Here is a 23,215-nt window from a genome sequence, read left to right on the forward strand (position 1 = left end):
TCATACAAAAAATGACACGTGTCGTAAAATAACACATCATAGAGTCAATAAAAATATCATTACATAAATCGCCCAGTTGGAAGAAAAGTTAGTTTGTTTTAAACGGTCCTTACCTCTCCAGATGCTTTTCTCCTGTCAGGTAGAACCAGAGTATTTGCATTACTTCCAGGGACTATAGTAGATCCTATACTCATTCTGGGTCCAACCAACATGTACCGTTTGTCTCCAGATCTGTACTGGATGCTGTGACACAGTGTCCCATCATAATTTTTGTCTTCTAAATATTTAGATGTATAGTCTGTGGACTTGGAGCACTGCATTGCAATAAGAACAATGATACTGATGATAAAAAGTGCTGAAACTGAGCCCAAAGTTATCATCAGATAAAAAGTCACATTACTGTCATCATCCTTAGCTGAGCTCTTAACATCAGAAGCTGCAAAAGCCTCTTTTGGCTCCACAACTTTGACAACCACAGTAGCTGTTGCTGACAGTGAAACGTTCCCATTGTCTTTGACCAGTATGACCAGTTTGTGCTCAGCCTCGTCTGTTTCTGTGAATGAGCGAAGTGTTCTGATCTGTCCTGTGTAGCGGTCCAAACCAAACAGACTGTGGTCAGTAACTTCCTGCAGTGAAAACAATAACCAGCCGTTATATCCTATATCAGCATCATAGGCTCTGACTTTAGTCACCAAGTGTCCTGCGTTGACATTCCGTGGAATCTCCTCCACACCTTCAGCAGAACCGTTGGAGCTGAGTGGATACAGAATGACTGGAGCGTTGTCGTTCTGATCCAGAATGAACACGTTCACTGTCACGTTGTTACTCAGTGACGGAGTTCCAGAATCTGTGGCAACAACTTGGAACTGGAACGTTTTCAGAGTTTCAAAGTCGAAACTTTTCAGTGGCATAACATCCCCATTTTCAGAGTTAATGTTCAAGAATAGTCCAGTACTATCTCCTTTGCTGTCTCTTGGAATGTGATATGAAATATGTGCATTATCACCTTCATCAAGGTCAGATGCCTGAACTGAAAACACTGGGGAAGTTAAGTCATTATTTTCAGTGATGTAGAAAGTATATGAACTCAGTGAAAACTGTGGTCTGTTATCGTTTACATCTGATACTGTAACACTTATTGTCTTTTCAGATGAGAGTGATGGCTCACCGGTGTCCTTTGCTACAATTGTAAGATCATAAAAAGGCTTTTCCTCTCTGTTCAGATGGGATTTGGTCACTATTGCATACATATTATCTTGCAAAGATGGAGATACAGCGAAAGGAACGTCCTCGCGGATAAAGCAGGAAACTTTTCCATTAGGACCTGAATCCAAATCACTGACACTGACCAGAGCTACAGTTGTTCCGATTCTAGAGTCCTCTGGGACCGATTTGGAAAATGATGTAACTTCAATTTCTGGAGGATTATCATTAAGATCAATCACTTTAATATTAACTGTCTTGTCTGTTGTCAACGGTATACTGCCTTTATCTGAGGCTTTTATGTCAATTTCAAAGTTTCTGTTTTTTTCATAATCAATTTCACCTGTTACTTTAATTTCGCCAGTACTTGGTTGTATCGTAAAGAGTTTTTGCACATTTATATCAACTTCATCACCAAATGAATAAATAATTTCACTGTTTGCGCCTTCATCCAAATCTGTTGCATTCACTTGAATAACTAATGTACCAGGTTCTGCGTTTTCATGCAAAATGGCAGAATATACATCTCGGGTAAAAACTGGAGAATTGTCGTTAACATCTAGTACATTAATTAATATTTGTGTTGTACCAGACTTCGGTGGCTTCCCACCATCAACAGCCGTCAGAACCAGCCTGTGTTCTTTCATCGCTTCTCTGTCTAACTGTTTCTGTAAAATCAGAAATGGCATCTTACGGTCTTCACCTCTCTCCTTAACTTCCAAACGAAAGTGATCAGTGTGGCTTAGTTTATACTGCTGGACCGAAAACTGACCACTGTCCGGATCACGTGCAGGTTGGAGCTGAAACCTCGTTCCCGGTGATGTGGACTCAAATATCTCCAATCGTTTCTCTTTCTCCGGAAAAACGGGAGCATGATCGTTTACATCCAGTACCTCTATGACCACGTAGTGGATTTCCAGAGGGTTTTCAAGCACAGTTTTAAGGTTAATGACACACGCGCTGCTTCGTTCACAGATCTCCTCTCTGTCCACTTTCCGGCTGACGTACAAGATACCGTCTTCCTCGTTGAGATGAAAGAGAGGCTCCACTGAACTACCAACAATGCGATACTCTCTGTCTTTCAGCGAGGTCTTGTCAATTCCCAAATCTTTCGCGATGTTTCCAACAACACTTCCTACTTTCACCTCCTCGGAAATGGAATACCTTATCTGCGCTGCAGCTTCACTCCAAATCGTTACCAAAACCACCATGTAGGCGATATATCTGCATCGCTTTGTCCACGTCGGTTGTCTGTTTTGGTCCATCGTGTAAAGAAAAAAAAATATTCCCGACAGTACAACTATTATTTTATGGAGTCATAAAATGTCTTAAGACTTTGCAATCTATACTCCATGAATAAAACGCTGCAGACAGAATTGCAGGATGCTCCTGTTCAAACCCTTAACAAATAATGACAAAACCCAGGGCAGACCAAATGATAATAAGAAACATCACCCGGTATTTTTTTTCCCAACATACTGACACCATGCGATCTACAATGTTATTGCAGCTTAAAACACTAAAACACATAAAATAGAAAAAAAAAATTACCCCTTAAATAAAAAAGAAAATGTCTAACTTGTTAATAAGTACGAGGTTTTTGTGTTTTGTTTTGTTTTTTTTCGTTGAATAATTACACTTGTAATTCGTCATTATAGTATATTATCGGTTTCTTATTATCTGAGAAACTCATTTCAGCACTCAGAGGTGTTGGTATATGCAGTAGTTTTTTTTGTTTTTTTTGTTTTTGTTTTTGTTTTAAGCCTTTTCCTTATACCAACTTACAGAAATGCAATGAAAAAGCCGTTTGCTTGTCTTATGTGTCTCTCTCAGTACACTAAAAGACTGCAAATGCATATATTTAAATTAATACTCTCTTAAACCATCAGAATTTACACGTTTAGCATAAATAAAAGATATTAAAATGGACCCCAATTACTAAATGGATTTGAACTGATGCACAAAAAAATAAGAATAAGCATAAGAATTCATAAGAATTACCAAACAATAATTGATAATTGTATATGGTCATGTATTTAAATTTATATGTTAATTAGCCTTAAGAAATATACATTTGAACCAAAGTAATGTAGTGATTAACTGGTCTCATGTAAGAACATAACTTTTACAATTAAATTATTCTGATTAAATTTTTGCTGTATAATCGAATGTGTCATGAAAAGAAATGTACTTTAAAATCAGTGGGAAAAAATAGTATTATGCACACACCAATCAGTTGAAATAAAATTTGTTTTTAGTTTAGTCCTTACCTCTCCAGATGCCTTCCTCCTGTCAGGCAGAACCAGAGTATTTGCATGACTTCCAGGGACTATAGTAGATCCTATACTCATTCTGGGTCCAACCAACATGTACCGTTTGTCTCCAGATCTGTACTGGATGCTGTGACACAGTGTCCCATCATAATTTTTATCTTCTAAATATTTTGATGTATAGTCTGTGGTCTTGGAGCACTGCATTGCAATTAGAACAATGATACTGATGATAAAAAGTGCTGAAACTGAGCCCAAAGTTATCATCAGATAAAAAGTCACATTACTGTCATCATCCTTTGATGCACTTTTCACATCAGAAGCTGCAAAAGCCTCCTTTGGCTCCACAACTTTGACAACCACAGTAGCTGTTGCTGACAGTGAAACGTTCCCATTGTCTTTGACCAGAATGACCAGTTTGTGCTCAGCCTCGTCTGTTTCTGTGAATGAGCGAAGTGTTCTGATCTGTCCTGTGTAGCGGTCCAAACCAAACAAACTATGGTCAGTAACTTCCTGCAGTGAAAACAGTAACCAGCCGTTATATCCTATATCAGCATCATAGGCTCTGACTTTAGTCACCAAGTGTCCTGCGTTGACATTCCGTGGAATCTCCTCCACACCTTCAGCAGAACCGTTGGAGCTGAGTGGATACAGAATGACTGGAGCGTTGTCGTTCTGATCCAGAATGAACACGTTCACTGTCACGTTGTTACTCAGTGACGGAGTTCCAGAATCTGTGGCGACAACTTGGAACTGGAACGTTTTCAGAGTTTCAAAGTCAAAACTTTTCAGCGCCACAATGTCTCCAGTTTCAGAGTTAATGTTTAGAAATGAAGACACTGTGTCCTCACTTCTCAGTATATGATAGGTAATGAGGGCGTTGTCGTTCTCATCATCATCTAAAGCTTTAACTGAAAAGACAGATGTACCAGGTTCATTCGCTTCAGTGACATAGAAAGTATAAGGACTCAGTGAAAACACTGGACTGTTGTCATTGACATCTGAGATCACAACGCTTATTGTCTTTTCAGATGATAATGGAGGTTTACCTGCGTCTTTTGCAACTATTGTTACATCATATTTGGACTGTTTCTCTCTGTCCAGAGGAGATTTAGTTACTAGTGAATACGTTTTATCCTTCATGGATGGTGATAAAGTGAAAGGCACATCGTTATTTATAGCGCAGATAACTTTCCCATTAAGACCAGAGTCCATGTCATTAACACTGATCAGGGCCACTGTCGTTCCAGGTCTGGAATCTTCAGGGATGGAACTGGAAAACGATGTCACCTCAATCTCAGGTGCGTTATCATTGACATCGACTACCTTAATAATGACACTTTTTTCGGTTGTTAGAGGAGCGAGACCTTTGTCTGATGCCTCGATTTCAATTTCATATTTTTCCTTCTCTTCATAATTTATTAAACTTTTAACGATTATCTCACCTGTCGATTGATTTATGTCAAATAAGTTCAATATCTTTTGATTCATGCTGCTGCTAAATGCGTAAACCACCTCTCCGTTCGGTCCTTCATCTAAATCAGTTGCATTCACTTGTATGACTGTTGTACCCACTGGTACATTTTCACTGAGCATCACAGAATAAACGTCTTTAGTGAATGCAGGAGGGTTATCATTAACATCCAGAACCTTTATTAGTATATTCATTTCGCCAGATTTTGGAGGTTTACCTCCATCGAGTGCAGTCAGAACTAATGAGTGCTTCACAGCAGTTTCTCTGTCTAAAGCTTTTTGAACAACCAGTATTGGTATTTTACCGTCATCTCCTTTATCTTTAACCTCTAAACGGAAATTTTCATTCTGGCTTAGTTTATATTGCTGCACAGAGAAATGACCACTGTCTGGATCCCGTGCAGGTTTTAGCTGAAATCGTGCTCCCGGAAACACAGACTCTGAAATCTCTAATGTTTTCTCTTTCTCTGGGAAACTCGGGGAGTGATCATTCACATCCGTCACCTCCACTTCCACATAATGGACCTCCAGTGGGTTTTCCAGCACTGTTTTTAGAGTTATTAAACAGGTACTGCTCTGCGCACAGACTTCCTCCCGATCTATCTTTCTACTCACATACAGGACTCCATCGTTCTGGTTCACATGGAATAGATGTTCCGCATTGCTTGAAACAATCCGATACTTCCTCTGTTTCAACGTGCTTTTTTCTAAACCAAGATCTTTAGCTACATTTCCAACAACAGCCCCTTCTTTTAGTTCTTCGGATATTGAATATCGTATTTGCGCCCAGGCCACAGTCCACAAAAGCAAAACCACCACACAGCCCAACATACATCCAGGCGCCCTTTGAATATCGCGTCTTCTTTGTTCCATAGTTAAGCACGATCGCGACAATGGTCCATCAAACGGACTTTTGGCGAGTTGTACAAACAGAATCCACCACGTTCATATATATAGTCAGTCCGCTTCCAAATGTAAAATTTGCGCTAAACTGTTTAACGGGAGGCAACAGCAACGACAGTAACGAATCTTGTAATATTCTAGCCAATGTTATGAAAGAGGAGGAGACCAAATGCAATGACGACAAAGTCTGGGTTTGTTGATTTTTTTACATTACACTGACACCATGCGAGAGGACGTTTCTCTAGAATTAGATTGATTCTTTGTTAAACACGCACCCACAAATAAGTACAAAACCTGAAAATTAATCAGCGTGAAACTATCACATGTAACAGTTGTAAATATTGAACATGCCACCATAAATTTCCCCAAATTCGGCTCTAGGGTTACATTATTTAAGCATTAATCAGGTATTTCTAGAAAATCCTGATTAGGACCAAGGATAGCGACTTTCTGATAAAGCATACATTTGGGCAATTCAGTGACAGCAGTGTTGAGCTATTTGTGTTTATTTTATCTTTCATTGAACCTATTTCTACAGATGATTTATATTAACGTCTGTTAGAAATCATTCACTTGTACTTTTTAAAATTATGACACTTCATGTGCAACACAAACAACAAATGCAGCATAAGAGACAAAAATACGACCTGCAAATGTATACATTTCCTCCATATGTAAATACTAATATTATCAATCCACCGGGCGGGGAAAACACTCCCGGCTCAGTGAAACAACTCAAAATGAAGCTATATAAATGCTGCATATTCATGAAAATATGTCAATTTAAAATACTGTAAGATGAACATTCCGAGAAAGACCAGAATAATCAGAACTGCCGAAAAAACAACATCCATAAAATACAAGTTTTCCATATTATTATCTGTCTTTATTTGTGTTCATCTTAACCTCTGTTACTGCAAAATGAAATATTAAAATCCAGACAGTTGCAAGACCAGGGAGCAGTCAAAGGATTTACGACCTTTATAAGCCACATCTCAACCCTGCAAACTCATACGTTCGGTGTTTGGCAACAATAATATAAATGACGTGATTGACCGAAGCGAAAATACGTGAATTGAGCCTGTCTTTTTGTCCTTTGACGATGACCTTTAAGGTATAAGTTTTCCTCAGTAAATAAGCCAAAAAGTCATCTGTATATATTACGTATAAGATATATATATATATATATATATATATATATATATATATATATATATATATATTATTATTATTTTTTTTTTAATTAATTTATTTTTTTTAAACGGTCCTTACCTCCTCAGATCTTCTCCTTCTATCAGGCAGGACTAGTGTGTTCGCATGGCTTCCAGGGACTATAGTAGATCCTATACTCATTCTGGGTCCAACCAACATGTACCGTTTGTCTCCAGATCTGTACTGGATGCTGTGACACAGTGTCCCATCATAATTTTTATCTTCTAAATATTTAGATGTATAGTCTGGGGTTTTGGAGCACTGCATTGCAATTAGAACAATGATACTGATGATAAAAAGTGCTGAAACTGAGCCCAAAGTTATCATCAGATAAAAAGTCACATTACTGTCATCATCCTTTGCTGGACTTTTCACATCAGAAGCTGCAAAAGCCTCCTTTGGCTCCACAACTTTGACAACCACAGTAGCTGTTGCTGACAGTGAAACGTTCCCATTGTCTTTGACCAGTATGACCAGTTTGTGCTCAGCCTCGTCTGTTTCTGTGAATGAGCGAAGTGTTCTGATCTGTCCTGTGTAGCGGTCCAAACCAAACAGGCTGTGGTCAGTAACTTCCTGCAGTGAAAACAGTAACCAGCCGTTATATCCTATATCAGCATCATAGGCTCTGACTTTAGTCACCAAGTGTCCTGCGTTGACATTCCGTGGAATCTCTTCCACACCTTCAGCAGAACCGTTGGAGCTGAGTGGATACAGAATGACTGGAGCGTTGTCGTTCTGATCCAGAATGAACACGTTGACTGTCACGTTGTTGCTCAGTGACGGAGTTCCAGAATCTGTGGCGACAACTTGGAACTGGAACGTTTTCAGAGTTTCAAAGTCAAAACTTTTCAGCGCCAAAATGTCTCCAGTTTCAGAGTTAATGTTTAGAAATGAAGACACTGTGTCCTCACTTCTCAGTATATGATAGGTAATGAGGGCGTTGTCGTTCTCATCATCATCTAAAGCTTTAAGTGAAAAGACAGATGTACCAGGTTCATTCGCTTCAGTGACATAGAAAGTATAAGGACTCAGTGAAAACACTGGACTGTTGTCATTGACATCTGAGATCACAACGCTTATTGTCTTTTCAGATGATAATGGAGGTTTACCTGCGTCTTTTGCAACTATTGTTACATCATATTTGGACTGTTTCTCTCTGTCCAGAGGAGATTTAGTTACCAACGAATACGTTTTATCCTTGATGGATGGTGATAAAGTGAACGGCACATCGTTATTTATAGCGCAGATAACTTTCCCGTTAAGACCCGAGTCCATGTCATTAACACTGATCAGGGCCACTGTAGTTCCAGGTCTGGAATCTTCAGGGATGGAACTGGAAAACGAAGTCACCTCAATCTCAGGTGTATTATCATTGACATCGACTACCTTAATAATGACACTCTTTTCTGTGGCCAGAGGAGCGAGACCTTTGTCCATGGCTTGAATTTCAATGACATATTTTTCCTTCTCTTCATAATCTATTAAACCATTCACGATTATTTCTCCCGTCATTGGATTTATATCAAATAATTTCAATAACCTTTGATTCATGCTGCTGCTAAATGCGTAAACCACCTCTCCGTTCGGTCCTTCATCTAAATCAGTTGCATTCACTTGTATGACTGTTGTTCCAATAGGTACATTTTCACTGAGCATCACAGAATAAACATCAGTTGCGAAAACAGGAGGGTTATCATTAACATCAAGAACCTTTACTAGTATATTCATTTCTCCAGATTTGGGAGGTTTACCTCCATCTAATGCTGTCAGTATTAATGAGTGCCTTTCTGCAGTTTCTCTGTCTAAAGCTTTTTGAACAACTAATATTGGTATTTTACCGTCATCTCCTCTATCTTTAACCTCTAAACGAAAATGATCATTCTGACTGAGTTTATATTGCTGCACAGAAAAATGACCACTGTCTGGATCACGCGCAGCTTTCAGCTGAATCCGTGCTCCTGGTAACACGGACTCTGAAATTTCTAATGTTTTCTCTTTCTCTGGGAAACTCGGGGAGTGATCATTCACATCCGTCACCTCCACCTCCACATAATGGACCTCCAGTGGGTTTTCCAGCACTGTTTTTAGAGTTATTAAACAGGTACTGCTCTGCGCACAGACTTCTTCCCGATCTATCTTTCTACTCACATACAGGACTCCATCGTTCTGGTTCACATGGAATAGATGTTCCGCATTGCTTGAAACAATCCGATACTTCCTCTGTTTCAACGTGCTTTTTTCTAAACCAAGATCTTTAGCTACATTTCCAACAACAGCCCCTTCGTTTAGTTCTTCGGATATTGAATATCGTATTTGCGCCCAGGCCACAGTCCACAAAAGCAAAACCACCACACAGCCCAACATACATCCAGGCGCCCTTTGAGAATCGCGTCTTCTTTGTTCCATAGTTAAGCACGATCGCGACAATGGTCCATCACACGGACTTTTGATGAGTTGTACAAACCGAATCCACCACGTTTTTATATATAGTCAGTCCGCTTCCAAATGTAAAATTTGCGCAAAACAGTTTAACGTGAGGCAACAGGAACGACAAGAACGAATCTTGTAATATTCTAGCCAATGTTGTGGAAGAGGTGGAGACCAAATGCAATGACGACAAGGTCTTGGCTTGTTGATTTTTTACATTACACTGACACCATGCGAGATGATTTTTTTCTGCAGAATTCAGTGGATTTATTTTTTGTTAAACACACACCCACAAATAAGTACAAAACCATCAGCGCGAAACTATCACATGTAACAGTTGTGAATATTGGACATGTCACCATAAATATTCCCAAATTCGTCTCCAGGGTTACGTTGTTCAAGCATTTATCGGGTATTCCCAGAAAATCCTGGTAAGAACCAAGGACAGCGACTTTCTTCTAAACCCGGCATTTGGGCAATCCAGTGACAGCAGTGTTGAGCTATTTGTGTTTATTGCATCTTTCGCTGAATCTATTTCCGCAAATGATTTACATTAACGTCTGTTAGAAATAGTTCACTTGTCCCTGTCCTAAATTATGACACTTCATGTGCAACATAAACAACAAATGAAGCATAAGAGACAAAAACGGCGACCTGCAAATACATTTCCTCCATATGTAAATACTAATGTTATCAATCCACCGGGCGGGGAAAACACTCACGGCTCAGTGAAACAACTCAAAATGAAGCTATATAAATGCTGTATATTCATGAAAATATGTCAGTTTAAAATACTGTAAGATGAACATTCCGAGAAAGACCAGAATAATCAGAACTGCCGAAAAAACATCCATAAAATAAAAGTTTTCAATATTATTATCTGTCTTTATTTGTGTTCATCTTAATCTCTGTTACTGCAAAATGAAATATTAAAATCCAGACAGTTGGAATACAAGGGAATAGTCAAAGAATGTACGACCTTCATAAATCACATCTCAACCCTACGAACTCATACATGCGGTGTTTGGCAACAATAATATAAAAGTCGTGATTGACCGAAGAGAAAATGTTTGAATTGAGCCTGTCTTTTTGTCCTTGGACGATGAACTTTAAAGCATAAGTGTTTCGCAGTAAATATGTCAAAAAGTCATCAGTATATATTACGTATAGGATTTTTTTTTTAAACGGTCCTTACCTCTTCAGATCTTCTCCTTCTATCAGGCAGGACTAGTGTGTTCGCATGGCTTCCAGGGACTATAGTAGATCCTATACTCATTCTGGGTCCAACCAACATGTACCGTTTGTCTCCAGATCTGTACTGGATGCTGTGACACAGTGTCCCATCATAATTTTTGTCTTCTAAATATTTAGATGTATAGTCTGGGGTTTTGGAGCACTGCATTGCAATTAGAACAATGATACTGATGATAAAAAGTGCTGAAACTGAGCCCAAAGTTATCATCAGATAAAAAGTCACATTACTGTCATCATCCTTTGCTGGACTTTTCACATCAGAAGCTGCAAAAGCCTCCTTTGGCTCCACAACTTTGACAACCACAGTAGCTGTTGCTGACAGTGAAACGTTCCCATTGTCTTTGACCAGTATGACCAGCTTGTGCTCAGCCTCGTCTGTTTCTGTGAATGAGCGAAGTGTTCTGATCTGTCCTGTGTAGCGGTCCAAACCAAACAGACTGTGGTCAGTAACTTCTTGCAGTGAAAACAGTAACCAGCCGTTATATCCTATATCAGCATCATAGGCTCTGACTTTAGTCACCAAGTGTCCTGCGTGGACATTCCGTGGAATCTCCTCCACACCTTCAGCAGAACCGTTGGAGCTGAGTGGATACAGAATGACTGGAGCGTTGTCGTTCTGATCCAGAATGAACACGTTGACTGTCACGTTGTTGCTCAGTGACGGAGTTCCAGAATCTGTGGCGACAACTTGGAACTGGAACGTTTTCAGAGTTTCAAAGTCAAAACTTTTCAGCGCCAAAATGTCTCCAGTTTCAGAGTTAATGTTTAGAAATGAAGACACTGTGTCCTCACTTCTCAGTAAATGATAGGTAATAAGGGCGTTGTCGTTCTCATCATCATCTACAGCTTTAACTGAAAAGACAGATGTACCAGGTTCATTCGCTTCAGTGACATAGAAAGTATAAGGACTCAGTGAAAACACTGGACTGTTGTCATTGACATCTGAGATCACAACGCTTATTGTCTTTTCAGATGATAATGGAGGTTTACCTGCGTCTTTTGCAACTATTGTTACATCATATTTGGACTGTTTCTCTCTGTCCAGAAGAGATTTAGTTACTAATGAATACGTTTTATCCTTGATGGATGGTGATAAAGTGAAAGGCACATCGTCATTAACAGCGCAGATAACTTTCCCGTTAAGACCAGAGTCCATGTCAGTAACACTGATCAGGGCCACTGTAGTTCCAGGTCTGGAATCTTCAGGGATGGAACTGGAAAACGATGTCACCTCAATCTCAGGCGTATTATCATTAACATCAACTATTTTAATAATGACACTTTTTTCTGATGTTAGAGGAGCAATACCTTTGTCTGAGGCTTCAATTTCGATTTCATATCTTTCATTTTCTTCATAATCTATTGAACCTTTTACTGTTATTTCACCGGTTGTTTGATCTATATCAAATAAGTTTAGAATATTTTGATCCATGCTGTTGCTAAATGAGTAAACCACCTCTCCGTTTGGTCCGTTGTCCAAATCAGTTGCATTCACTTGCAGTACTGTTGTGCCAGCGGGTGCATTTTCATCTAGCATAACAGAATAAACATCCTTAGAGAAAATAGGGGCATTGTCGTTAATATCCAAAACATTAACTAGAATGTTCATTTCTCCAGTTTTTTGAGGTTTACCTCCATCTACTGCCGTTAGAACTAATGAGTGCCTTTCTGCAGTTTCTCTGTCTAATGATTTTTGAACAACCAGTATTGGTATTTTACCGCTGTCTCTTTTATCCTTAACCTCTAAACGGAAATGATCGTTTTGGCTGAGTTTATATTGCTGGACAGAGAAATGACCACTGTCTGGGTCACGCGCAGGTTTTAACTGAAATCGTGCTCCAGGTAACACGGACTCTGAAATCTCCAATGTTTTGTCTTCCTCTGGAAAACTAGGGTAGTGATCATTCACATCGGTCACTTCCACCTCCACATAATGGACCTCCAGTGGGTTTTCCAGCACTGTTTTTAGAGTTATTAAACAGGTACTGCTCTGAGCACAGACTTCTTCCCGATCTATCTTTCTACTCACATACAGGACTCCATCGTTCTGGTTCACATGGAAAAGAGGATCCGCGTTGCTCGAAACAATACGATATTTCCTTTCTTTCAATGCATTTTTATCTAAACCCAGATCCTTCGCTATATTTCCAACAACAGTCCCTTCGTTCACTTCCTCTGACACTGAATATCGTGTTTGCGCCCAGGCCACAGTCCACAAAAGCAACGTAATCACACAGCCCAACGAACACCCAGGCGCCGTCCGAGTATCGCATTTTCTTCGCTCCATAGTTAAGCACGATAGCGACAAAGATCCATTACACAGGCTCTGACAGTTATTGTAGAATCCCAAACGTTCCCATGTATCAGAACCGAGTGAATGAATGAATCAGAAGTTTTCCAAATGTAAGAACTGTCACGCACAGGGTTACCATGAAAGCGACACCTAGAAGACAAACGGAGCTGCTAATATTCCATCCAGTGTTGTTAAAGAGGTGGAGACACAACACGATGACGACAAAACCACTGTTTTTTTTTTTTTTTTTTTTTTTTTTACATGACAGTGACACCATGCGATATAATGTCTCACTGCAGGAGCATTTATGATTTTTTGGGACATATAATGTCTATGTTTTACGGGTATAAAAAGTGTGAAAAACAAAGAAAGGTTTGAAAATGGCAGTATTGCAAACCTCAACAGTCTTCCAAGACATGATAATTCAAATCCATGATATTTTTTTCCTACATACTACCATAACTCAAGCATAATCCCCTTCCAACCTAGCTGTTATACTGCATGATGTTGAGAAACGGTTAAAAAGTTTAGTAGAAAAAATGTGTATTTTAAACATATGAGGGAAAAAAAATGTAGGATCGGTTATTGACTTTAATTGAAAATCTATAGTGTCAAATTCAATCTTTTTAAAGCATATCTTACCTCTTCAGATCTTCTCCTCCTATCAGGCAGGACAAGTGTGTTCGCATGACTTCCAGGGACTATAGTAGATCCAATACTCATTCTGGGTCCAACCAACATGTACCGTTTGTCTCCAGATCTGTACTGGATGCTGTGACATAGTGTCCCATCATAATTTTTATCTTCTAAATATTTAGATGTATAGTCTGGGGTTTTGGAGCACTGCATTGCAATCAGCACAATGATACTGATGATAAAAAGTGCTGAAACTGAGCCCAAAGTTATCATCAGATAAAAAGTCACATTACTGTCATCATCCTTTGCTGGACTTTTCACATCAGAAGCTGCAAAAGCCTCCTTTGGCTCCACAACTTTGACAACCACAGTAGCTGTTGCTGACAGTGAAACGTTCCCATTGTCTTTGACCAGTATGACCAGTTTGTGTTCAGCCTCGTCTGTTTCTGTGAATGAGCGAAGTGTTCTGATCTGTCCTGTGTAGCGGTCCAAACCAAACAGACTGTGGTCAGTAACTTCCTGCAGTGAAAACAGTAACCAGCCGTTATATCCTATATCAGCATCATAGGCTCTGACTTTAGTCACCAAGTGTCCTGCGTTGACATTCCGTGGAATCTCCTCCACACCTTCAGCAGAACCGTTGGAGCTGAGTGGATACAGAATGACTGGAGCGTTGTCGTTCTGATCCAGAATGAACACGTTGACTGTCACGTTGTTGCTCAGTGACGGAGTTCCAGAATCTGTGGCGACAACTTGGAACTGAAACGTTTTCAGAGTTTCAAAGTCAAAACTTTTCAGCGCCAAAATGTCTCCAGTTTCAGAGTTAATGTTTAGAAATGAAGACACTGTGTCCTCACTTCTCAGTAATGATAGGTAATAAGGGCGTTGTCGTTCTCATCATCATCTACAGCTTTAACTGAAAAGACAGATGTACCAGGTTCATTCGCTTCAGTGACATAGAAAGTATAAGGACTCAGTGAAAACACTGGACTGTTGTCATTGACATCTGAGATCACAACGCTTATTGTCTTTTCAGATGATAATGGAGGTTTACCTGCGTCTTTTGCAACTATTGTTACATCATATTTGGACTGTTTCTCTCTGTCCAGAAGGAGATTTAGTTACTAATGAATACGTTTTATCCTCGAGGATGGTGATAGAGTGAAAGGCTATTCGTCATTAACAGCGCAGATAACTTTCCCGTTAAGACCTAGAGTCCATGTCAGTAACACTGATCAGGGCCACTGTAGTTCCAGGTCTGGAATCTTCAGGGATGGAACTGGAAAACGATGTCACCTCAATCTCAGGCGTATTATCATTAACATCAACTATCTTTAATAATGACACTTTTTTCTGATGTTAGAGGAGCGATACCTTTGTCTGAGGCTTCAATTTCGATTTCATATCTTTCATTTTCTTCATAATCTATTGAACCTTTTACTGTTATTTCACCGGTTGTTTGATCTATATCAAATAAGTTTAGAATATTTGATCCATGCTGTTGCTAAATGAGTAAACCACCTCTCCGTTTGGTCCGTTGTCCAAATCAGTTGCATTCACTTGCAGTACTGTTGTGCCAGCGGGTGCATTTTCATCTAGCATAACAGAATAAACATCCTTAGAGAAAATAGGGGCATTGTCGTTAATATCCAAAACATTAACTAGAATGTTCATTTCTCCAGTTTTTTGAGGTTTACCTCCATCTACTGCCGTTAGAACTAATGAGTGCCTTTCTGCAATTTCTCTGTCTAATGATTTTTGAACAACCAGTATTGGTATTTTACCGCTGTCTCTTTTATCCTTAACCTCTAAACGGAAATGATCGTTTTGGCTGAGTTTATATTGCTGGACAGAGAAATGACCACTGTCTGGGTCACGCGCAGGTTTTAACTGAAATCGTGCTCCAGGTAACACGGACTCTGAAATCTCCAATGTTTTGTCTTCCTCTGGAAAACTAGGGTAGTGATCATTCACATCGGTCACTTCCACCTCCACATAATGGACCTCCAGTGGGTTTTCCAGCACTGTTTTTAGAGTTATTAAACAGGTACTGCTCTGAGCACAGACTTCTTCCCGATCTATCTTTCTACTCACATACAGGACTCCATCGTTCTGGTTCACATGGAAAAGAGGATCCGCGTTGCTCGAAACAATACGATATTTCCTTTCTTTCAATGCATTTTTATCTAAACCCAGATCCTTCGCTATATTTCCAACAACAGTCCCTTCGTTCACTTCCTCTGACACTGAATATCGTGTTTGCGCCCAGGCCACAGTCCACAAAAGCAACGTAATCACACAGCCCAACGAACACCCAGGCGCCGTCCGAGTATCGCATTTTCTTCGCTCCATAGTTAAGCACGATAGCGACAAAAGATCCATTACACAGGCTCTGACAGTTATTGTAGAATCCCAAACGTTCCCATGTATCAGAACCGAATGAATAAATGAATCAGATGTTTTCCAAATGTAAGAACTGTCACGCACAGGGTTACCATGAAAACGACACCGAGAAGACAACCAGAGCTGCTAATATTCCATCCAGTGTTGTTAAAGAGGTGGAGACACAACACGATGACGACAAAACCACTGTTTTTTTTTTTTTTTTTTACATGACAGTGACACCATGCGATATAATGTCTCACTGCAGGAGCATTTATGATTTTTTGGGACATATAATGTCTATGTTTTACGGGTAGAAAAAGTGTGAAAAACAAAGAAAGGTTTGAAAATGGCAGTATTGCAAACCTCAACAGTCTTCCAAGACATGATAATTCAAATCCATGATATTTTTTTCCTACATACTACCATAACTCAAGCATAATCCCCTACCAACCTAGCTGTTATACTGCATGATGTTGAGAAACGGTTAAAAAGTTTAGTAGAAAAAATGTGTATTTTAAACATATGAGGGAAAAAAAATGTAGGATCGGTTATTGACTTTAATTGAAAATCTATAGTGTCAAATTCAATCTTTTTAAAGCATATCTTACCTCTTCAGATCTTCTCCTCCTATCAGGCAGGACAAGTGTGTTCGCATGACTTCCAGGGACTATAGTAGATCCAATACTCATTCTGGGTCCAACCAACATGTACCGTTTGTCTCCAGATCTGTACTGGATGCTGTGACATAGTGTCCCATCATAATTTTTATCTTCTAAATATTTAGATGTATAGTCTGGGGTTTTGGAGCACTGCATTGCAATCAGCACAATGATACTGATGATAAAAAGTGCTGAAACTGAGCCCAAAGTTATCATCAGATAAAAAGTCACATTACTGTCATCATCCTTTGCTGGACTTTTCACATCAGAAGCTGCAAAAGCCTCCTTTGGCTCCACAACTTTGACAACCACAGTAGCTGTTGCTGACAGTGAAACGTTCCCATTGTCTTTGACCAGTATGACCAGTTTGTGTTCAGCCTCGTCTGTTTCTGTGAATGAGCGAAGTGTTCTGATCTGTCCTGTGTAGCGGTCCAAACCAAACAGACTGTGGTCAGTAACTTCCTGCAGTGAAAACAGTAACCAGCCGTTATATCCTATATCAGCATCATAGGCTCTGACTTTAGTCACCAAGTGTCCTGCGTTGACATTCCGTGGAATCTCCTCCACACCTTCAGCAGAACCGTTGGAGCTGAGTGGATACAGAATGACTGGAGCGTTGTCGTTCTGATCCAGAATGAACACGTTGACTGTCACGTTGTTGCTCAGTGACGGAGTTCCAGAATCTGTGGCGACAACTTGGAACTGAAACTTTTTCAGAGTTTCAAAGTCAAAGCTTTTCAGCGCCAAAATGTCTCCAGTTTCAGAGTTCATGTTTAGAAATGAAGACACTGTGTCCTCACTTCTCAGTATATGATAGGTAATAAGGGCGTTGTCGTTGTCATCATCATCTAAAGCTTTAACTGAAAAGACAGATGTACCAGGTTCATTCGCTTCAGTGACATAGAAAGTATAAGGACTCAGTGAAAACACTGGACTGTTGTCATTGACATCTGAGATCACAACGCTTATTGTCTTTTCAGATGATAATGGAGGTTTACCTGCGTCTTTTGCAACTATTGTTACATCATATTTGGACTGTTTCTCTCTGTCCAGAGGAGATTTAGTTACTAATGAATACATGTTTTCCTCGAAGGATGGTGATAGAGTGAAAGGGTTATTGTCATTTATAGCGCAGATAACTTTCCCGTTAAGACTAGAGTCCATGTCATTAACACTGATCAGGGCCACTGTCGTTCCAGGTCTGGAATCTTCAGGGATGGAACTGGAAAACGATGTCACCTCAATCTCAGGCGTATTATCATTAACATCAACTATCTTAATAATGACACTTTTTTCGGTTGTTAGAGGAGCGAGACCTTTATCTGAAGCCTCAATTTCAATTTCATATTTTTCCTTCTCTTCATAATTTATTAATCCTTTAACGATTATCTCACCTGTCGATTGATTTATATCAAATAAATTCAATATTTTCTGATTTATACTGCTGCTAAAGGAGTAAACCACCTCCCCGTTCGGTCCTTCATCTAAATCGGTTGCATTTACTTGTGTGACCGTTGTACCCACTGGTACATTTTCATCAAGCATCACAGAATAAACGTCTTTGGTGAAAACAGGTGCATTATCGTTAATATCTAAAACATTAACCAGAATAGTCATTCCGCCAGATTTTGGAGGTTTTCCTCCATCTAGCGCGGTCAGTACTAATGAGTGCCTTTCTCTGGTTTCTCTGTCCAAAGACTTTTGAACAACCAGTATTGGTATTTTACCCTCGTCTTCTTTGTCCTTAACCTCTAAACGGAAATGATCATTCTGACTGAGTTTATATTGTTGCACAGAGAAATGACCACTATCTGGATCTCGCGCAGCCTTCAGCTGAAATCGTGCTCCAGGTACCACCGATTCTGAAATTTCCAATGTTTTCCCCTTCTCCTGAAAACTGGGGGAATTGTCATTTACATCGAGCACCTCTACAAAAGCATTGTGGACCTCCAGTGGGTTTTCCAGCACTGTTTTCAGAGTTATTAAACAGGTACTGCTCTGAGCGCAGACTTCTTCCCTGTCAATCTTTTTACTCACATACAGGACTCCATCGTTCTGGTTCACATGGAAAAGAGGATCGGCATTACTCGAAACAATCCGATACTTCCTTTCTTTCAGCGTGTTTTTATCTAAACCCAGATCCTTCGCTAAATTTCCAACAACAGTCCCTTCTTTCACTTCCTCGGAGATTGAATATCGTATTTGTGCCCAGGCCGTACTCCACAACAGCAAAGCCACGACGTAGCCCAACAAACATCCAGGCGCCCTTGGAGAATCGCGTCTTCTTTGTTCCATGTTTAAGCACAATGGCAACAACGGTCCATCACACGGACTATAAACGTGTTACATATCAAGAGTGAAACCCTCACATGTAGTCAGTAACTTGTTAGCGTGACGCAACGCGACAAATAAGATATATTCAAAGGTATCAGCAGGACAAACATGAGTGTAATATCCAAGCCAATGCTCCGAAAGAAATGCTGACGAAATGCAATGACTACTAGCTCGTGCTTTGCTGATTTTTTACGTTATACTGACACCATGCGAAATCATATATATCTGCAGATATTAAAGTGGTAGATTCGTGGGTAAAAAAGCTCCTACAACCTAACAAACACATTTTCACTTATTTTTAAACATTTAATACAACCGCTGTGATTATTGTATTTGTTGTGTTCAATATGGACGGATTCTCTGAGTATTTCCCAGGTTTTTTTACCTTCATTTTTAATTTTTAAAAGGCAGTATGAGTTTTACCACAAATTTGAAATTTCATTTATTAAGTTCAGCTACATGAATTGGCAGTAGTCTTATGCTACATGTGATGGAATTTCGTTGCATACCTAATTTTTTCGTTTTATTAAAAGGGTTTTCATTGTCTGTATCATGGGTCTAAAACCAGTCAGGTCTCCTTTTCTGAAATAGTTACTCTTTTAATCTCCATGTATGTTATTAATTTAACATGGCATAATCAACAATATACTGACAATCTATTTCAGGTTATATGCTCAGCTTGACAAAAAAATGTCACCGAAGTTACTGAAAAGACTGTGAAAATAAACTTTTTCAGCACCATGGACAGAAATTCTATCGTAGGGTTATAGCAGCCTTGCTTTCCTACACTCCGTTAACTTTGTTGGGCTTCTTTTCCCCCGGAAAATATCCGATTATGTATTGTCTAGGGTAACAAAATTTTTTTTCGTAAATGCTCTGCTTATGTAACGGTTTTTTTCAGTTCTAAACATGCCTCGCGCAACAAATGTCGAATATGCAACATCAATTGAAAAGTCCGTACTGGCCTAAAATAAAATGTATGAACGGAAGTATGAGCAAAATATCAGCCAGAAAGTTACTTAAGCTTACAAGCAGTTACACAAATGAAATATAAATACTCCAGTGTTATGGACACATACTATGGAATCCGACTGATGTAACATAATATGGAATGATGAAGATTTCTAAAGCAGTTCACAAATTATCTCTAAATCTATCACAAGGCTTTTAAAATTCCATTAAAAAGTCATCAACGTGTGGAAGCAAATACATATGTTGGGAAATATATCAGACTCAGAACAAGGCATGATTATAACTGTGTGCATAATCCTTACCTCCTCAGATCTTCTCCTCCTATCAGGCAGGACTAGTGTGTTCGCATGGCTTCCAGGGACTATAGTAGATCCTATACTCATTCTGGGTCCAACCAACATGTACCGTTTGTCTCCAGATCTGTACTGGATGCTGTGACACAGTGTCCCATCATAATTTTTATCCTCTAAATATTTAGATGTATAGTCTGGGGTTTTGGAGCACTGCATTGCAATCAGAACAATGATACTAATGATAAAAAGTGCTGAAACTGAGCCCAACGTTATCATCAGATAAAAAGTCACATTACTGTCATCATCCTTTGCTGGACTTTTCACATCAGAAGCTGCAAAAGCCTCCTTTGGCTCCACAACTTTGACAACCACAGTAGCTGTTGCTGACAGTGAAACGTTCCCATTGTCTTTGACCAGTATGACCAGTTTGTGCTCCGCCTCGTCTGTCTCTGTGAATGAGCGAAGTGTTCTGATCTGTCCTGTGTAGCGGTCCAAACCAAACAGACTGTGGTCAGTAACTTCCTGTAGTGAAAACAGTAACCAGCCGTTATATCCTATATCAGCATCATAGGCTCGGACTTTAGTCACCAAGTGTCCTGCGTTGACATTCCGTGGAATCTCCTCCACACCTTCAGCAGAACCGTTGGAGCTGAGTGGATACAGAATGACTGGAGCGTTGTCGTTCTGATCCAGAATGAACACGTTGACTGTCACGTTGTTACTCAGTGACGGAGTTCCAGAATCTGTGGCGACAACTTGGAACTGGAACGTTTTCAGAGTTTCAAAGTCAAAACTTTTCAGCGCCACAATGTCTCCAGTCTCAGAGTTAATGTTTAGAAATGAAGACACTGTGTCCTCACTTCTCAGTATATGATAGGTAATAAGGGCGTTGTCGTTGTCATCATCATCTAAAGCTTTAACTGAAAAGACAGATGTACCAGGTTCATTCGCTTCAGTGACATAGAAAGTATAAGGACTCAGTGAAAACACTGGACTGTTGTCATTGACATCTGAGATCACAACGCTTATTGTCTTTTCAGATGATAATGGAGGTTTACCTGCGTCTTTTGCAACTATTGTTACATCATATTTGGACTGTTTCTCTCTGTCCAGATGAGATTTAGTTACCAGTGAATACGTTTTATCCTTGATGGATGGGGATAAAGTGAAAGGCACATCCTCGTTTACAACGCAGATAACTTTCCCATTAAGACCAGAGTCCATGTCATTAACACTGATCAGGGCCACTGTAGTTCCAGGTCTGGAATCTTCAGGGATGGAACTGGAAAACGATGTCACGTCGATCTCAGGTGCGTTATCATTGACATCAACTATCTTTATAATGACACTCTTTTCTGTGGCCAGAGGAGCGAGACCTTTATCCGTGGCTCTAATTTCAATTTCATACTCTTCATTTTCTTCATAATCTATTAACCCTTTGACAAGTATTTCACCTGTTGATTGATTTATATCAAATAATTTTAATAACCTCTGGTTCATACTGTTAGGGAATGAGTAAACCACCTCCCCGTTTGGTCCTTCATCTAAATCTGTTGCATTTACATGAATAACTGTTGTACCAACTGGAACATTTTCGTCCAGCATCACAGAGTAAACATCTTTAATGAAAACAGGTGCATTATCGTTAATATCTAAAACATTAACCAGGATATTCATTTGACCAGATTTTGGAGGTTTACCTCCGTCTGATGCTGTCAGTAGTAATGAGTGTCTTTCAGCAGTCTCTCTGTCTAAAGATTTTTGAACAACCAGTATTGGTATTTTACCGCTGTCTCTTTTATCCTTAACCTCTAAACGGAAGTGGTCGTTTTGGCTGAGTTTATATTGCTGGACAGAGAAATGACCACTGTCTGGATCACGGGCGGCTTGTAGTTGAATCCTTGCACCTGGTAAAACCGATTCTGAAATCTCCAACACTGCCTCTTTTTCTGGAAAACTGGGAGAGTTGTCATTTACATCTTGGATTTCTACCTCTACATAATGGACCTCCAGTGGGTTTTCCAGCACCGTTTTAAGACTTATTAAACAGGTACTGCTCTGCGCGCAGACTTCTTCCCTGTCAATCTTTTTACTCACATACAGGACTCCATCATTCTGGTTCACATGGAAAAGAGAATCCGCGTTGCTCGAAACAATTCGATACTTCCTTTCTCTCAGAGTGTTTTTATCCAAACCTAGATCCTTAGCTATATTCCCAACAAGAGTCCCTTCATTCATTTCCTCTGAGGTGGAATATCTTACTTGCGCCCATGCAACATTCCATAAAAGCAAAGCTACCACGCTGGCCAGCAAACATCCCGGTGCCTTTCGAGAATCGCATCCTCTTTGTTCCATGGCTAAACACGATAGCAACAATGATCCATCAAACGGACTATAAACACACTGTATAAACAGACTCCAATAATTCCTTCATATGAATAGTCAATCGCTTTACAGTCCAAAAAATCCCCGTAACGACGCTTCACACAACGGGAAAAATGAGACTAACACTCAACCTAATGGTGATAAAGAGGTGGGACATGAGGCAATGACGACAAAGCAATGGTTTGCTGATTTCTTACATTATACTGACACCATCCGAAATAATGTATCACTGCAAATGAACAATAGAGATTTTAGCGCATTTCAAAAACAAGTCAGCGTTCATATTTTCACTGCTGGAGAAAAACAATCCTGCATAGGTGGATTTATCTTTCCTAAGCATAGGATGTGATGTGCACACTCAACAAGCACTCATGGCAAAGACATAAAGACGTACGAACATGTGCATAGAATTCAACAGCGGTTTACAGTTAAGGCCTTTATGGATGTAATTTTATAGATATGATGGTATATTCTCGACACAGCCTCCTCCTGTATCTGAAACCTTTTAGCACTTTT

The 23,215-nt window shown here is 39.6% G+C and overlaps 3 protein-coding genes and 1 pseudogene across 8 annotated transcripts in view; all 4 read right to left on the bottom strand.

Moving 5' to 3' along the window:
• The window catches only part of LOC115427645 (protocadherin alpha-C2-like), a 159,913-nt gene that overhangs the window by 133,595 nt on the left and 3,103 nt on the right, over window positions 1–23,215 (bottom strand). For 2 of the 6 annotated variants that reach the window (XM_030146281.1, XM_030146274.1), the window contains exon 1: window positions 114–2,483. The exons of 1 other annotated variant lie outside the window; for it this stretch is intronic. In XM_030146281.1, coding sequence (XP_030002141.1) covers window positions 114–2,468 — 2,355 coding nt within the window. In that variant the 5' untranslated portion in view covers window positions 2,469–2,483. Of the gene's footprint in view, window positions 1–113; window positions 2,484–7,121; window positions 9,550–10,683; window positions 13,119–20,323; window positions 22,799–23,215 lie in introns of those variants that run through there. 3 more of the 6 variants (XM_030146280.1, XM_030146278.1, XM_030146279.1) reach the window with 3 other exon arrangements.
• Window positions 3,402–5,959, bottom strand: LOC115427501 (protocadherin alpha-3-like). Its single transcript, XM_030146079.1, has one exon. The coding sequence runs from the start codon at window positions 5,817–5,819 to the stop codon at window positions 3,402–3,404; it is 2,418 nt and encodes an 805-aa protein (XP_030001939.1). The 5' UTR covers window positions 5,820–5,959.
• Window positions 13,521–16,041, bottom strand: LOC115427502 (protocadherin alpha-3-like; annotated as a pseudogene).
• Window positions 16,508–19,097, bottom strand: LOC115427503 (protocadherin alpha-8-like). The gene is made up of 2 exons (XM_030146080.1): window positions 16,665–19,097; window positions 16,508–16,519 (listed from the first exon to the last, which is right to left on the bottom strand). Exons 1-2 carry the CDS (start codon window positions 19,008–19,010, stop codon window positions 16,508–16,510), a joined length of 2,358 nt encoding a protein of 785 aa, XP_030001940.1. The 5' UTR covers window positions 19,011–19,097.

Source organism: Sphaeramia orbicularis, chromosome 10 (genome assembly GCF_902148855.1).
Source record: "Sphaeramia orbicularis chromosome 10, fSphaOr1.1, whole genome shotgun sequence".
In the NCBI taxonomy this organism is placed as follows: Eukaryota; Metazoa; Chordata; class Actinopteri; order Kurtiformes; family Apogonidae; genus Sphaeramia; species Sphaeramia orbicularis.

Bases quoted from the DNA above. Each gene is read 5' to 3' on its own strand.
- LOC115427503 (XM_030146080.1), bottom strand. From the start codon at position 19,010: ATGGAACAAAGAAGACGCGATTCTCCAAGGGCGCCTGGATGTTTGTTG.
- LOC115427501 (XM_030146079.1), bottom strand. From the start codon at position 5,819: ATGGAACAAAGAAGACGCGATATTCAAAGGGCGCCTGGATGTATGTTG.